General features: G+C 39.3%; 1 protein-coding gene across 3 annotated transcripts in view; it reads left to right on the forward strand.

Moving 5' to 3' along the window:
* Fgf12 (fibroblast growth factor 12) overlaps positions 1-17,166 on the forward strand; it is a 533,750-nt gene that overhangs the window by 314,264 nt on the left and 202,320 nt on the right. For all 3 annotated transcript variants that reach the window (XM_019207502.2, XM_010624099.2, XM_010624097.2), the window contains one exon: positions 9,668-9,778. In XM_019207502.2, the coding sequence (XP_019063047.1) occupies positions 9,668-9,778 (111 nt within the window). The remainder of the gene's footprint in view (positions 1-9,667; positions 9,779-17,166) is intronic.

Genomic DNA, 17,166 nt, shown 5'->3' on the forward strand with positions numbered 1-17,166 from the left:
AAAAAAAAAAAAAAAAAAAAATCTTGTGATCCTAGGATTCTCTTTGTGTTTGCCTTATCTTGTGGTCTGCATCTTTCAGAATCTCAAAATCAATCTTGAGCTGCTCGAAAGTCTCGTTCCTTTCAGGTCTAACCTGGATGATTGTATGAAAAAGACCAAAGTCTTGCACCTGCTTGACCAGTTAGGGACCCTTACGAGGCTTGGGCATGCCTGGGAGTGTGTCCTTCACCTTTCACTTTTGAAGATATTCTACACTAAAACACAGCTCCCTTAGGAGCCCGGTGATGAGCTTGGAGGCGGGGACGGAGAGCTTTGCATCTTCCTGCAACTGAAAGGAAGCCACACCCTCTGCCATCCTTTAAGTGCCTGAAACATTTATTAACAGCAAGGTGAATCCCGAGTGACTGTCCTGGCCTCCATTCTCTTCGCCACTGCCTGCCCTGCTGTTCCCTGTGGCTCCCATGACCACGACAGTGCCTTTTCTCATGCAGGCCTCTCTCTTACTCTCCGGTTCCTCTTTCTGAAACATCTTCATCATTTCATCCCCCGACTCTGAGTTCTCTGGGGTCGCTCTGCGCCTCAGCGCAGTAGACTCTGAAGTGCGGAGGACGAGACAAGCCTTTGGCATCGGAAAGGAAACTGCTGTAACTTTTAATTGTGTCTGTTGTTGATCGCCTTTAAAACTTTCTACACTGATTCATAATGTTCTCATGATGCGCAGAGTAGCGCATACATGGAACACATAATAAATATGCAGATGAGAGGCTCTAGATTTAAAATTACTTACAGTCAAGGATTATAATTTTAAAAAGTTCATAGCTATTTGGTTTAAAAGGTAAAGCTTGTTTATTTATCATTTATTTATGTTTGCTGCACGTAGCTTAAGGACCCGGAAGTACTCCAACCCCATTTATTTTCCTTTGTCCCCTCCAGCCCCCTCACATGTCTTTTATGTCTCAACATCCCCCCAGAAAACACCCAACCTCCTGCCCATTCCCGGAACATGTGTCCTTCTGTGCCATTGCTCCTGCTGATGCCCCTCTCCGAATCCAAATCCCCCGGCCCCTTTCAGGGTGAGTCTAAAATGGCACTTCGTCTTTAAAGCCTTTCTTACCTGCTTCTCTCGCCTGCAAAGCTGCCATCCCAGGTAAAATTAGCATCCCTGCTCCGCGATTCCGTGGCAATTGGTTTGCTCCTCTCTGACAGCCCTTTTCACGTTCATTGCTGTACTGATCAGTTGTGTGTGTGTCTCCCTGACGAGGCCGTGGGTGCCTTCGAGGCAAGAATTGCATCTCTTACTCATCTTTGTACCCAGCACCTACTGCATGTCGGAAGTCAGTAAGTGGTGTTTGAGTTATTTTAAATTTTCACGAGCATATTACAGGCAAGAATCTGGGAGGAAGGGGGCTCGTGTTATGAAGAATAAAACTGGCTCACTACAAGAATTCCAACTCTGTTGGCATTTTATATTTCAGCTCGGTTCTCCTGCCTTGCTTCTGCCTTTGCAGCTCAGACTGCTTTGGCAAGGAGGACACTCTTAGAAGCGTATCTTCTCTTTTCATTCAGCTTTGTGGCTGCGTGAAGGATAAGAGCTGCCGATCTCAAGGTCACTTGATTTCGGTTGAAATATGAGACGACTCAGCGCTTTGGAGACCCTGCAGTTAATGGAAGGCTCTGCTGCCCTGGTCAGACTGTGTTTGGCACGGAGGGGGGAATGGGAAGCAATGCACTGACCGGAGGTGTTGTATTAAAGGGCTGTAAACAGCTCTTTCTTACAGATGAGGAGCTCCTCTGAAAGTCACAAGTGACAAGGGAAAATGCTAGACATAAACTACTTCCTTCTGTCCTTTATGAATGCTCCCTGCCTACCCTGTGCCTGGCACTGTCCGAGGCTAGGATAGAGCGACGGATGATTCGGGGACCCTGCCCTTGAGAAGCCCATGGTCCCGCTGCAGAGAAAGGTATGTAAGCAGGCAGCTGTAATGGAGTGTAGTGAGTCTTCTCCCAACCGGGCACAAGGGAGCCTGCAGACGGAGTGGCTGATTCGACTGCAGGGTGTCAGGGAAAACCCTGTGGAAGAAAGCCGGGCAGGGAAGACTGAGGGGGAGGAGGAGGAGTCCAAGGCAGAGGGACAAAGGTAGACGTTGTGCATTTTCAGGCAGAAGAAACTGGAGAAGCAAGAGTTGTAGAGAAAAGGCAGTGGCACATTTTATAAAAGACCTGTAAGCAAATGTTTTAGGCTTTGCGATGCATAAATGAACGAACACGTCTGCATTTAAGTAGAACCTTATTATCAAAGTTGGCAGCCACGGGGCTGCTGTTTGTGGACTCCTAGCTTAGTAAAAGGAAGGATCCCCAGAGAGCCTCTGACCTGATCACCGCCAGCCTTTTCAAGTTGTAGGAGGACTTTGCGTTTGCCGCTCCTGTGCTCCTCTTTTTAGACATCTGCGATGACTTCCCCTGCCTCGTCTCACATGGTTCTAAGCACTGCCCGTAACAGCACACTCTTTCTCTGTGTGCTGCGGTTGTCTTTTTATTGCTGTTTCCTGCTAGACTGTGAGCTTTAATTTCTATTAGATTCGGTGGAAACCCGAGACCATGTCTTTCCTGCCCACACTTTCAGTGATGTCAAGAGGTAGTTTTAGAATGGCCGTGGTGGGAATATTTCACACTTGAAATCAGTCCTGTAGAAGAGGTTTTGGGATTTTTTTTTTCCTTTTCCTTGAGTTGGGAGCCGGTTTACTCACACAAAATCAGAAGACTTTTTTTTTTTTTTTGTCTGGAAAAGCAACCAGGATAGAGTCTGGTGATCAATAAATATTTGGCTTTGGGAAAAAATGTGTCACTATTATCGGTTGATTGAGAAAATACATGTGTGCTGCCAGATTCCAAGCCCTGTTGGGATTGTGAGCACTTTGCCAGGGATATCGTGGCTTCTGGTAGATAACAGCAGATGACCTGCACCACCTTTACTGATTGATGGGGAAACCCAAGACTCCCGAGAGGATGTGGCTCTGTTACAAGCACACAGCAGATCCTGCTAGGCCACGATTGTGCAAGGTGCTCCTTAGGTCTGTTCATTGGAGGCTACTGAGTGAATGAAGGTCCTCAGCCTCAGGCTGGCTTCTGTTTTACTAAAAAGACCACATATTTTTAATGAATTCCCGTAGCTCAGTATGGCCGTAATTTATGCAGTGCCTCCAATCAGCAAGATAAGCTCTTTTCTTTTTCACCTGTCCTAGTGTATCCTATTCCTAGTTCACCTGGGATTTTGGTTTACATTATATAAATGCATTCTTTTCTATAACCCTTTAGCTATGATTGGTGAGAAATATATTTTCTTATGAATAATTACCAGCTCCGATAGTAGAATTTTGAAATCTGCATTAGCAAGAGGCCAAGAAATACTTGAAAAGAGTCACATTTAGCAGGCTTACAGTTCCTGTAAGTGGGGAACATTTCACCTTAATACAGAGGGCCCATTGCTAAGCCCACAGAAACTGTTGAAAAACAAAACTTGTCAAAATACTCTACAATCGTGGTTAACATTTACGAAGAACTTTACATTTTCAGGCTGCCTGGTAGACAGCCATTTCAGTCCCCTATCCAACACACACACTAAGGAAATGGAAACGTGAAACTTATTTCTTTAGCATGCCATCTGATTTATCTCAAAGCTTTCTGGGACATCAGGACTCAGGACCTTAGAAAGGACCTTGCATTGTCACTCAAAATACCTCAGCTTTTGGAGATGTCTGTGTCTTTTACAGCTGCTCTGACCTGTTCCTCCCTGGTTACTGCAACCTGTTCTCTTTGAAGACATTGTACAGAAATCTCCTTTGCACCTGCTTCCCTGTAACTTTCACCCATTGGCCTTGGTTCTGTCCCCAAGGAACCGTGCGGAAAATTGGCTTCTTGTTTCTGTCAACTGGAAGATGGAAACAGCTCTCGAATCCCTTTGAGCCCTCCTTTCTCCAGCCTGGGTCTGAACTGTTCATCCAGCCATTCTTCACATGACGCCCCGCTGGACTCTCTTTATTTGACTCTTTCCTCTGGACATGTTCCAGTTTGCCAGTGTCCTTCTTAAAGTGACTGAACAGTGTTAGACTGTGGGGAGGATCATAGTCTTCAGCTAGACCTGCCTCTCCATGTGTTGCTCTGGAAACATGAGTGAGTGATGCAGCTTTTCAGAATATCGGTCATTTTGTCTGCAAAGTGAGAAAAGAGTACCCCACACATCCAGCTGCTGTGAGGAGTAAAACAGGGCTTAGAAAAATCATCAGAGGAGTGCCGGATACAAAGGCTGGCATGAGTTCAAAATGTGGACGTTCTTATGAAAATAGGAACTGTTTATTGCCTAATTTTGGCCTCCCTAACAGAATTTGGATCACCTATAGAATGTTTTATTTTACTTTAGAATTTACATGAAGGGAACTTAGTCTCTAAGTTTGAGCATACATGCTGAATAAATGGGCTCTTGATACATACAGTCCAATTTTAGTATCAGAAATTATATTCACATACATTTCTTGCATAATCCCTAAAGCTCCATTTCTTTATCATCCCAAGCTCAGTAACTGATGCAGAGCCAGGTGCTCCTTCTCCTTCCTCCCCCACCCTCTTCTCTGCATTTTTGGTTCCCATCTCCTCCGCTTGCACAGCATAAAGATTATGTCTCGCTTGCTCTTTGGGAGGTAACAGATGTTGTCTATTCAGTGTAAAGAAAGTGATTTCTTGTCCTGACTCACACATCATCTGGGTGACCTTGGATGAGACACTCTTGCTGAGTCCCACTTTGTTTGGGGATTTTTGGGAATTTAATCTTTGGAGTTGATGTAGGGAATTCCTAGATTCCAAAATTTCTCGATTTCTAAATTCTTCTTACTTTCAGTAATCTTGTATACCTTCTGAGATGTGTAGCTCCTTCTCTCTCTCCCTCTCCCTGTCCTTCTCCCTCTCTTCTGAGCCTTATACCCGAATAACTGCTCTGTGCCCTAATAGAGGAAGAAATGGCAAACATAGCTCCTTTACCTATCCTTTACTTTCTTTCTCACTCAACATGTTTGAGGCTACAATCTCTTCTTGTGTGTGTGTGTGTGTGTGTGTGTGTGTGTGTGTGTGCTAGAGTGCTACTTCTAATGACATTTTATTTTATGACTATTTTTAATTCAGAGTTTTCATGAATCTTATATGCAGCTTCTCATTTTATTGTCTTACATTATTAGCATGGCACATTTGTCATAGTGAAGAGCTGGTACATGTACCTGACAGCTAACTGAAGCCGATCCTTCATCCAGATCATTCTAGAAGTGTTCTTTGGCAGCTCTGAGATTCTGTCCAGGATTCCATGGTACATTTACCTGTCACATCTCTTCAGATTCCTCTTGCCTGTGATATTTTGTCAGTTTCTGCTTCTTCGATAAGGTTGACAGATTTGAGGAGGAGTAGACAAATGCTTTGTATATCTTTCACTTGGGTTTTGTCTGATGTTTTCCTCCATATTGGATAGAGGTTGTAGCTTTTTTGAGAAAATCACCGAGGTAAAACGCCATTCCCATCCCACCCCATCAAGCATAATACAATCCACATCACTGATCACTGTGTTCACCTCGATCCCTTGTGTGAGGAAGTGTTTTGTCCTTCAGATTTCCCCCACCATATCATCTCTCTCTCCCTCCATTTCCATACTGAATTTTTTGGGAGGAAGCCACTATGCACAAGCAAAGGAAGTTAATTTCTTATTCACCTCACTGGTCCCAGTGGGTATTTTTGATTGTCTTCTCCTCATCCTTTATTCAGGGACCCAGCATTCTTCTGTTCTGTTGCTCTGACATTCCCTAGGGCTTTGCTTTCTTAATCCAGTCAGCACTAGTGAAAGGAAAGTGTGGAGGAGAATGTTTGCTTTTAAAATCCTTGGCCTGAAAATGGTACACATCACTTCCACTTACATTCCATATGACACTCCTTCATCTGCCAAACCTAATTTCAAGGGAGGCTAGGACATATGGTCTAGCTGGGTGCCCAGGAAAAACAGGAAATGGATTTGAGAGAAAATGCTAGCAGTATTTGCCTCATTTCTTAAGAGCATAAAAGGTAACAAGTCAATCCCTTCTTTCTTCCCATCTCACAATATAGCCACGATTTCTTTAAGAAGTTAAAAAAGAAAGTAATGGGAGAACATAGATTTAGAATCAATGAGAATTGTAGACATCAAAAAGATGTAGAATACAAAATGTATCACCTCTAGTTCATTAACTTCACCATTGACCCACGAGCACATGTCTAGGGCAGGTACGTACATGTCAGCATTTGAGAACCTGGGCCCTATGCTTGCTCAGTACCAGATTGGATTTTTCCCAGAATCCACCGCAACTTCCTGTCAGGAGTCCCTCCCTCTGGCTTTTATTGCCTATGAAAAACCTATTCATTCTTCAAGTGACAGATGAGACATTTAACCATGCCTCATAGTCCATTCTGTCTGCCCAACTGTCCCACAGAATTAGTCTCTGCTCTTTGGGTCTACCATATTCCCCGTACTGGGATTGAACCCAGGTCATATATATGACTGGCAAGCACTCTACTGCTGAGCTACTTCCCCAGTCATTTTTTTTTTCTTGGTACCAGGGATTGAACTCGGGTTCTTGCGCTTGCAAGGCAGGCCACTGAACCGCTGAGCTAAATCCCCGGCCCTATCATTTTTATTTTTTATTTTGAGATAGGGTCTCAGTAAGTTGCCCTGACCAGCCTCAAACTTGTGGTCCTCCTGCCTTAGCTTCTCTAGTAGCTGGGATGACAGGCATGTGCCACCATGCTCAATTTGTATCGTTCTTTGAAATATAGTACAACAAGCGGGTGAAGGGAGGGTAGGGACAAGGGGAAAAAAGGAGAACTAAGACTTGTCATGTAAAGGTATAAGATCCCAATAATGAATGTATCTGTACTGTATACCTAAAATGTACCAATAAACTCAATGAAGAAAAAAATATATAGTGCAACATGTTTTTACCCCCTATAAAAGGCAGTTTCACTATGTTAGCCAGCTTTCATGGAGGTGTTTGTCTTGAATTGAGCTAGAGCTTTATAAATGGGAATATGGTACTGACCAGTAAGGTGGGCTATACAGCTTTGTGTGGAGCCATCTGAGTTGAGGTTCTGGGCACTTGTTCAGTGGGTTGACTGTGAAACTTATGTAGTATGACGTTCACTTTTATAGACGATCACCTAATTAAGGGTCAGACTCAGCACTTGCTCTGGCACTACTCTTGGAAGTAGGGGTTGGCATAGAAATCTGGAGCTCATTATCGTGAGCAGGGAGTTACCAACCTGAACTCCCAAGGTCCCAACAGGTGGATAGTTTCACCATGGCAAAATGAAGTGCTTAATTACAGACACCAAGAGGAGCATGAAGAAAACAAACACTCATTAGCAGGTTTTAATGATTACAATGCCCTGCATCTCATTACCATCAAAATTGTAACTTCTTAAAGTGACCTCACACTTGCTACAACTAAAACGTGGATGAAGAGATGGTTGTCCCTTTCCTTCTTCCTATTCTCTTTCTACCCTGTACTCTCAGCCTGCTGTTTGCTTCAGTGGTTTTACCAGTTCAGTCAATATTGCACAACAGAAATCAGGATACATAGAGTCTGTTCACAGTGATGTCTTTTCCTCAGTTACATTTTCCATAGTCTATACTGTAAACCTCAGTTAGGATATATATTTGGCATCTTCAAGATCGGGGTGGTAAACCTGTGGCACATGTGTCACAGCAGGCTATTCATTATCATTGAAAACTCTAAAAGGTTTGCCATCACTGTTTTAGTTCATGCTATCATTTTGGTATTTACTTGAAGTTCGCAGTAATTGGAGTTTGGGTTGGAATTGTATTTTCTCATATAGATGCAAAAACAGAGATTCACATATCTAGTGACATTCTCAGGACCAAAAGGCAATTAGGATTCAATCCTGGGTCTTCTGAATCCAAATCCTCCCGTTATGCAAGAGGTTGCCAGTTAACCAGGTGGCCTCAGGGCAGAATTGCACAGAGAGCTGCTTGTAGTGAGCTTAGGTAGTGAAGTGTTTCTGTGATCAGACCTGGTAGATGGGGTGGGCATGGTCTATGGAGGTAAAACATTGAAGCCAGATCCATTAGTCAAGTTCTGCAGCACTCTGGACAGAGAATTCTAATGAGCTCAGAGTGAATGGACTCATTAAAGGGGAGAGGGGCTAGGATCATTTAGTCTAACTTTCAGATTTCATTGAGAAGGAAATCGACACCCAGAAATATTAAACGGAGTTGATTTAACTCAAAAAGAATAGTTATTAGTCAAAACGTTTAATTTGCAGTTCATTTCTTTTTACATGATCTCCCTCCTCATACACAATTTTCTTGGCACCTTTTGTGTGTGAGGGCTGCTTTGAAGAAGGCACGATGATACTGGCTTTGTCCTGACTGTTCCACATATTTTCCCTCAAGTCATATGTGCAAAAACACATATGGTAGTGGGTAGGACGATTTCTACAGAGTTAAATGCATCCAGTTGTAAACTAGAATTCCTTTTAGGTCTCAGAATCAATGAATGCATTCCACATACTGTACATTGCCTGGGGGGATTCTTAGTAAATTGAGCAAATGAGTAAAGGATGAAGTGGAGGGGCAGGCATTCAGCAATTGTCCTACTGAACACACTATGTTGCTATTGCTATTTCAGCAATCCTATGATTTCCATCGTTGCCTAAACGTTTATGCCCCAAAGCAGCATTTTTCTTCTCTATCCTCCTCCCCACTTTATAACACAGTTAGGGCTGTAAATGCACTACAGTAATGTTCACCCAACACTAGAGACAAAAAAGATGGTGATGCCCTGGAAACTAGATTGTTACTAGTACCCAGCACCACAATGCGAAGGCTTTAAATATTATATTAGCTGATGTACAAAATCCAAATGTGTTGTACAAAAACCATTCTGAGAGTTTCTATCTGTAGTGGTCTTAAGAATGAGGACTATTTCTGGTTTGAAGTTGATTTTATTTATTACTGAAGCAACAACTTTCTCAGTACTTGGGTTCCTCCCTAACAAAGCATTTCATGAAGGAAGAATCTGTATTTCTATATAACTTCTGGTGACATCTCATGACCCTGAGGGTTTTCTGTTTGCCAAGATATTCTTTCTGGATGAACTTGGTCAAAATTTCAAAATCTAGGCATTTCTGATGGGTAATTGACATCCTGCAGGAAAAGAAATCTTCAGAGTCTGATTATGACTGCTGTAAGCTGTAAGCTTAGGAGAAATCACAGTGGTATTTTGGCCTAAACAAAAGCCAGTTGGAACCAGACAATAGACTTGGTGGCATCTTGCATCCAGACATCAGGTGCATGAGGGAGGGAAAGTAATTCATTTTTGAGCATGCCTATATATTTTGTAAATTATAATTAGTTTTTATTTATTCTCATTTGATTTACTGCTGCAAAGATTTGTGATTCTATCTCTAGGAGGAAGAAAAAAACATTGGCTATAATACTGAAATGCCCCTTTCCAAGTACTCTTTTTAATACTATGCCATTGGCATTTATACATTTACTTACAGAAAGTGTTTAACAATTTCAAGTGTGCATTTTTATAAACAGTATAAAAATGCGAATAATTATTTCATTTTTATTTTTCAGAACCCCAGCTGAAAGGAATTGTGACAAGGTTATTCAGCCAGCAGGGATATTTCCTGCAGATGCACCCAGATGGTACCATTGATGGGACCAAGGACGAAAACAGCGACTACAGTAAGGGACATTAGCTTCTTGCACTCTGATTAGCAATCAAATGTGTGGCCCAGTGTAGCTCATACTCAGAGCATGGCCAAGCTGGTCAAATTAAACTATTGAATGATTACTGAGCTAATCTTTTCCTTTATCCTTTTGCATGAAGTCAAGAGGCAGTGTAGGGGTGAGGTTATGCACTAGATGAGAAGGTACAAGACTTGAAGGAATTCCAGCTGGTCAGTAGATGAATATGTCTTCCATTGCAGCTTTTTGTCCCTAAGGTGATAAGTAATCATAGGAAAAATGCAGATCTTGCAGCCTTATGCTAATATTTAAATTACTATTTAAATCTTGAAACCAAAAATTGAACACATTATAATTTTCAGAACACTTTGTGGTAGACAAAAATCAACTTTTTGGTAAACGTTAAAAAAAATATATATATATAATTTCATTTTGGTTAAGGATACAACTAAAGAGAAATGTATTTGCATATTATAGTGTTTTGAAGTATATATAGATATAATAGAAACAAGATAGCAAAGACTGGTAGACCTGACATGTAATTTTTAAGATAGCATTTTTGAAATAAACATGGCCAATACTATACTTGAAAATAGTTTTTTAAGTAATTTAATTTTAGAGTTGACAAGTTCAGTAACTAAATACAATCAGTCGGGTATGACATTGTATTTGCATTTCAGAAAACTTTCAATAGAAGCTTCAGAGGGAAGAATGATAGCTCTCATGTATTTTAATTTTTTTCATAATCAAATACCGACTCATCAGGGTAAATTCAGAGTCTTCTGAAATCATTCAAGGTGCCATATTGTTTTGTAAAATTTGTCTGGAATCACTGATGGAGTTTTAGTGTTGCACACATAATAAATGTTCATTAAATATCTGCCCAATGGAATTGTGATTCTGTTGGATAAATGTAATTATTTTAGTTAGATCAACAATCTCGCATGCTACATACATAAAGCAATCTAGGAAGCCTGATATTTTGTAAGGGTGACCCTTGAAATGAGAAATGTAGATTTGAAGAAGGAGCAAAAAACCTTAAAGTGCCAAAGTGGTCTTGTCCACCCCTGCTAAACTTTCTTTGTTCATTTAATTTTACACATTACAAAATATGAATTACAATAAAGAAAAGATCTTATTATGGAGACCTTCTCAGTGTTCTTCCTTTCAGTTTTGAGTGAAGTAGTTGATTAGTATATTGTGGATTGAATTGTTGGTTTGTACTGCTGTAAATGCATGCTTCAAAGAATTCCAGTCTCCAATTCAGTACAGAAGAATGAGGATGCCCCACTCTTCATGTGAGATTTTCATTTACTGTGCCTGCCTGCACTTTGAATGTCAATTTAGGAGGCTAAAAGTATAAAGGGAAAGAATCAGGGAGCTGCTTAGCTATTTCACTCGTGGTCATTATGAAATGTCAGTTACTTCTGCTGTCCTGGTTTCTTTTTCATCAGATGAGGTGACTAGAGATGATGACATCCACAGTCTCTGTCAACACCATCCACCCAACATTGACAAAATTGAAATGTTATACATTGATGAAGATAGATTCAATCTCCAAGTAAACCAGAAGGTCATATTCAGTTCCATGGGATGCTTTCTTAACCCAGCAGTTGGGTGACACTAACACAGGCCGGGACAGAAGGGAAGAGCATAAGTGTGGGATTAAATACACAGGAATCTTTCCTTCACCTTTGCTAGAATGTAACTGAAAGTGCTTGCTCTGCTGATGCTGAGTTTGCTGCGGCGTAAATCCATACCTACATGTATTAGCATACATTTATACCCCCATAATTATATATTAAATGATATGCATATATTATATACACTTATATATATAATATATATACACCAGAATAATGTCTGATATACATGTAGCACATACATACCCCACCACAGTGAGAACAGTGCATTCTGTATTTTGTCTAATGCATTTAGAAATTGTCTGATCTCATATTTAGACCAATTTTTCTAAGATGAGCTACTGCACACATTTTTTGATAAGCTGTTATTAAGCTAGTTTAGATTAAAAAATGAAAGAATAATATAACTTCATTTGGATGCCTACCACCAGCTTAAAAGTTCACTAAAATTTTCAATACATTTGAACCTCCTATGTGTTCTCTCTGATGGAATCCTGTGTCCCTTCATAACCAGATATAATCACTCTCCTAAATATGAGTTTTCTTGGTTCCATGCATTTTCCATACGTCTTTTTGTGGAAAAGTACACTTAACCCACTCATAATATTTTGTGTATTTTAAAACTTTTTATAAGTGATAGTAATATCATACATATCTCTTATACCCTTTTTCCTTAATATTATGGTTGTGAGATCTTTTTGTAGCTGATATAAATGGTCCAGTGTATGAATTACCCAAACATTTGTCAGTCCTTTTCTTTGGCTATTAATTATCATTTCTGATTTAAATCAATTACAATCAGTGCTGTAAAGATTGTTCCCTGCAGATGTTGAAAAGCTCTTCCTCGACCATGCTTCAGACAGTTATGGAACACGTCTCACGTTGGCACTGTCTGTTCTGATGCCCAACTCCGTTAGGCACCTTTCTTTGCCTCTAACAAATACTTGTGATAAATCAACTTTGAGAAGAGGAAAAATTTATTTTGGCTCATGATCTTAATTCAGTCCATGAATGATTGTGCTGGTTGCATCGGGCCTGTGGTGGTACCGTTAAGTGCACAGTGGTGGGAGCTGGGGCAGAGGAGGCCTGTTCACCTCATAGCTGGGATGTGAAAGGGAAAGAGGAAGTGGTGAGGCCCCACAATCCCCTTCGAGGATTTGTCAACCCTGCTGACCGGAAGACCTTCCACTAAGACCCTCCTTTTTAAATTCCCAGCCGCCAATGACACTGTGCCGGTAACCAAGACATTAACACATGAGCTTTGAGAGGACATTCCATATCCAAAGCATAGGACTGCCTTTACTTTTATTCACAACTCCCGTGACATTTTGACGTGTATACTGTGACACATTATTTATTTTTATCTTTCTCAGAAGAATGTAAGTTCTTTATACAGAGATTTTGTTTAGGCTTTTTTTTTTTTTATATCTTGTTAGAGTGCCTTCTCATACATAGTAAACAATGCAAACAGAATGAGTGAATGAATTAATGAACGGGCCAAGGTCTCCTTGTGAATATGTGCCAGAGTTTTTTCTGGGTCATTTGCCAAATACTTCTACCCACCCATGTATTTTTGAGTTTTTTCTTTAGAAATCATTTTAGACTTCAGAAAAATTACAGCGTAATGTGGCAAGCTCTTTTAGACCCTCAACCATCTTTCTGTGATGGTGCCATTTCACATAAGAACAGTACAGTTATCCAAATCAGGAAATGAACACTGGTACCCCACTGTTTACTGAGCTACGGCCTTTATCAGATTTCACCTTTTTCTTCGGCTAATGTACTTTCTTTGACCCCTTTTCCACATATTTTTTTATAAATTTCCAAAGAAAAATAAAGTGATTTGATATATAGATTTTCTGAGTGAGGAATGGGGTAAAATGTCAGGGAGATACTAAAATTCTACTCGTGCTTTTTAATAGAAAAATTATAAGCCTCTAAGTTGTTAAGATGCCTTTTCTTTCTCTACTTTGTGTGGGTGGAGAGTAAAAGCAGTTGATTGTTTGAGAAAAAATCTTGTTACTATGAGCATCTGTCAGAAAAGTGTTGTTTGGTTTGCTAGACATTATTTGGTCCAACCAACTTTACCATGGTATCTCGCACAGAATTGATAAAGACACCTGTTCTTTTGTTCACAAAGTAAAGACTAATTATATGTAATTGAGTACAAGCGCAAATGTATTTTTCAGCAGTAACAGATAAGAATCTCTATGAATGTAATGATAACAAAAAAATGCAGAACTGTGTCGGAACACTGGTGCTACAAAAGAGACACTTGCAATTTGGAGGGTAATAATAGAAATATTTTACATAAAATTAGAAAGGTAATTATTCTGCTCCACCAGTTACCATTGAAAATACATTTGAAGAGGTTAAAGAGAAAATGATGAAGATATTGTAACAAATGCCTTGTTCACTTTTCCTCTGAACAAAAATTGGTAGGATTTTTTTTTTTTTTTCCAAGGGCCTAGGCTACCTGGTAGGTCAGTGCAGTGGTCACATTGAAAGTCTTCCAGCACCTGCTGTACTGGCAGTGGAAGCCAGGATAGAAGTTGCAGATGTGTGTAAGTGGTGGATGGAAGAGTCTCAGAACTTGGTGACTGAAAGTTGGCTCCAGTCTTGAGAGCCTTTTAAAAAATATGCTTGTCTTATGCTGCATGCATGAGACAAGCATGTGGTACAAAACTGTAAAGGCACCAAAGGGTATGCAGTTGAGAAAGAACAAAACAGTATGTGACAGCCAGGTCCTGGCTTGGTGCTCCCAGTGGGCTGGATGTTTTACTGGGAACAAACAGTTTGACATCACGCAAGATCGGGACAAGGCCACTGTGATGCCATAGATCAAGACGGAAGCAAAATCACTGTGAAACCAAGTGCATGGTCCAGCTTCCCAAATGAAACTTTCTCCGTCCTGCATCATGTAAGCGCTTCTTCTGCTTCACTAACTGTACAGTCACATTCACCTTTTTAGGTGGATCTGAAACAATCCCACAATTCTCCGAGCTCGCCCTAGTCTCTGACCACACCCAAATTCTCTGAATCTCCTCTTACACCATTTTACTGAGATATAGCAGATTGGTCATGGTTTGTGTTGTTTTCTCCTTTGTGTGCAGTAGTTAAGTCCAACTCTATTCAGCCCAGTGTGCTCCTGATGTTCTTGGGTTGGAAGACATTGGGATAATAAAAAACAAATTTCTTTTCCATCCTCCCCCTGCCAGCTAGTCCTATGCTTGGTACATTTCCAGGTATAGTTTCTGTATTTATCAAAATATAAAACCTCTACTCTCTCTTTCTCTTTCTTTCTCTCTCTACATCTCTCTTGTTCAAAATCATTTTTACTTACAATTTACATTTGCAATAGTTTCCATGTTAATACATATTAAAATAGAAAACTTTAAATACTTATTTTCCCATGGATGGACTTTTCAAATCTTTCTATTATTTTACTAACACAAACAGGACTGAGAAGAAAATCTGCCACGGAAGTAATTTTTCATAAGTGCCATATAGTTACTGGGCAGGCATTTAGAATTGCTGGGTCAAGAACAGGTTGTTTTTTAATATTGAGAGAGAGCACCTAATTCCTCTTTATTGCAGTATTTTACACTTGAGAATATCTGTTCCCTTATGTTCCAGTGAAGACAGGGTTATCATATTTTCAGATTTTCTTTTAAACTAAAACAAATTAATTTTTTTATTGTGAGATAGGTTGAACACTTGTTTTAAAGAGCCATCCCTCTGTGGTCCTTTTTTCTATATGTCTTTATATTTCATTCTATGAAATGTTTTTCATTTATAGTAAATTTTATGTAAAATATCAGCTCTTTGTTATGACTTGAATATTTTTTGTTCATTTTTAGTCTGATTTTTTCCTTGCTCTATTCTATTTTATCCTACTTGAAATAGGTTTTTTTATCCTTTTAGAACATTGTTTCATTTTTTTATATTTAAAGTGTACTTAATCTTATATTCATCTGTTTACATATTTTGATTCTAGACTTGTTCTTATGTGTCAATTATAAATATTTAGTTCTTCATATTTTATTAATATATTATATTCACTATGAGTTCAGTATAAAGAAACATGTTTGAACATGCTCTATGTCTGATTTTCAGAAACCCAATTGAAAATGTAGAAATTTAGTCATCCAGTTATGTTTTCTATACAACACCAAACATATGATATTTTGATACCACCAATCCCAAGTATACAGACACAGCCAAAGCCAGCAGAAGCCTGGATTGCTAAACTATGAAGAGAAACATGATCCAAATGGTTAGCTGAGGATAATTATCAAGGAAATTTTGTGTTTTTGTTATAAGAATATACTGCCAAAAATTATAATGATATTACCTGTCCCTCAACAGGGACCTTTAGGAGACAGGAAAGAAAGGAAAAAATGAAAGCAAAGTCTTTGTAAATAGGGAGGGATAGAGGGGTTGAAGGGAGGGCAGGGAAATGGGGAAAAAATAAGAACCCAGATATATTATGTAAAAGTACAAATTCTCAATAACAAATGTCAGCATACTGTATACCTAAACTGTACCAATAAATTAAAAAACAACTTAATCCTATTTACCTACTCAATACGTGCATGCACTCTTGGAAGGGTGAAGGCTATGCCATTGTTAATTATAAAAATATTATTTCTTCTTGTGTTAACCATATTTTACAAATATGTCATGAGTTTTTATGTGTGAAATCACACCTATAGATAAGTTGGATTGGAAAAACAAAGATAAACGTGAGTTATCCTCTAATTTTTTTTAAACAAGGTTATCATAATCTTGAGCAACACTTTTGTACATATGTGCTGTTATGCTTATACTGGAAGATTTTTCAATATCACAACTAACCTTCATCCTTAATTTATGAATTCATGTACTTCATTTGATTTTTTTGAGTAAAGTAAAAATTTGCCTTTTAATTTTGACATTTAGATGAAATCTCAGATATCAGAGTTTTGGAGTTTTAGTGACTCAATTTTATTTTATTTTTTAATGATTAATTTTATTGGTACAATTTAAATATACATAATGTTCACATTCATTGAAGGGAGTTTGTACCTATGTGATATACCTTGATTCCTCTTTTTCTCCCATTCCATTTTCCTGTCTTTAACATCCCTCCCCCATTTACAAAAGCTTTCCATTTTTTTCTTCTTTTATGTATTTTTTCCCATCTCCCCCTTTCACAGTTTCCTTTTGAACAGTTTCTTCCTATTTAATATTATTTATTATACATTTTCAGTCTTTGTTTATCCTTTCATTTCCTCACGCTAGAGACAATGTAATATTTACATGTACATGTCCAATTTATTTCACTTGAGTATAGTCTCAAATTGCATCTATTTAGCTATAAATGTCTCAAGTTTATCTTTATGGCTGAGTAGTGCTTCACTGTATAAAAAGACCATGTCTTTTTTATCCATTCATCAGTTTGTGGGCATTTTGGTTGTTTCCAAGATTTAGCAATTACAAACTGTGCCATTATGAACATGAGTTTCACATATATCGTTGTGGTATGGTGCTTCGAATTCTGTTTGGAAGATATCTAGCAAGGGAATAGCTTGGTTGAATGGGACCTCTAATTCCAATTTTTTTTGGGGGGTTACCAGGAATCAAACTTGAGTCCTTGTGCTTGTGAGGCCGGCGGTGGAACCACTGAGCTAAATCACTGACCTTAATTCTAATTTTTTGAGGAATCTCCAGTTTAAGATGACTGACCTTGAACTCCCTGTG

The sequence above is a fragment of the Fukomys damarensis genome, unplaced genomic scaffold, assembly GCF_012274545.1.
Source record: "Fukomys damarensis isolate Sample0158 unplaced genomic scaffold, DMR_v1.0_HiC HiC_scaffold_12, whole genome shotgun sequence".
Classification (NCBI taxonomy): domain Eukaryota; kingdom Metazoa; phylum Chordata; class Mammalia; order Rodentia; family Bathyergidae; genus Fukomys; species Fukomys damarensis.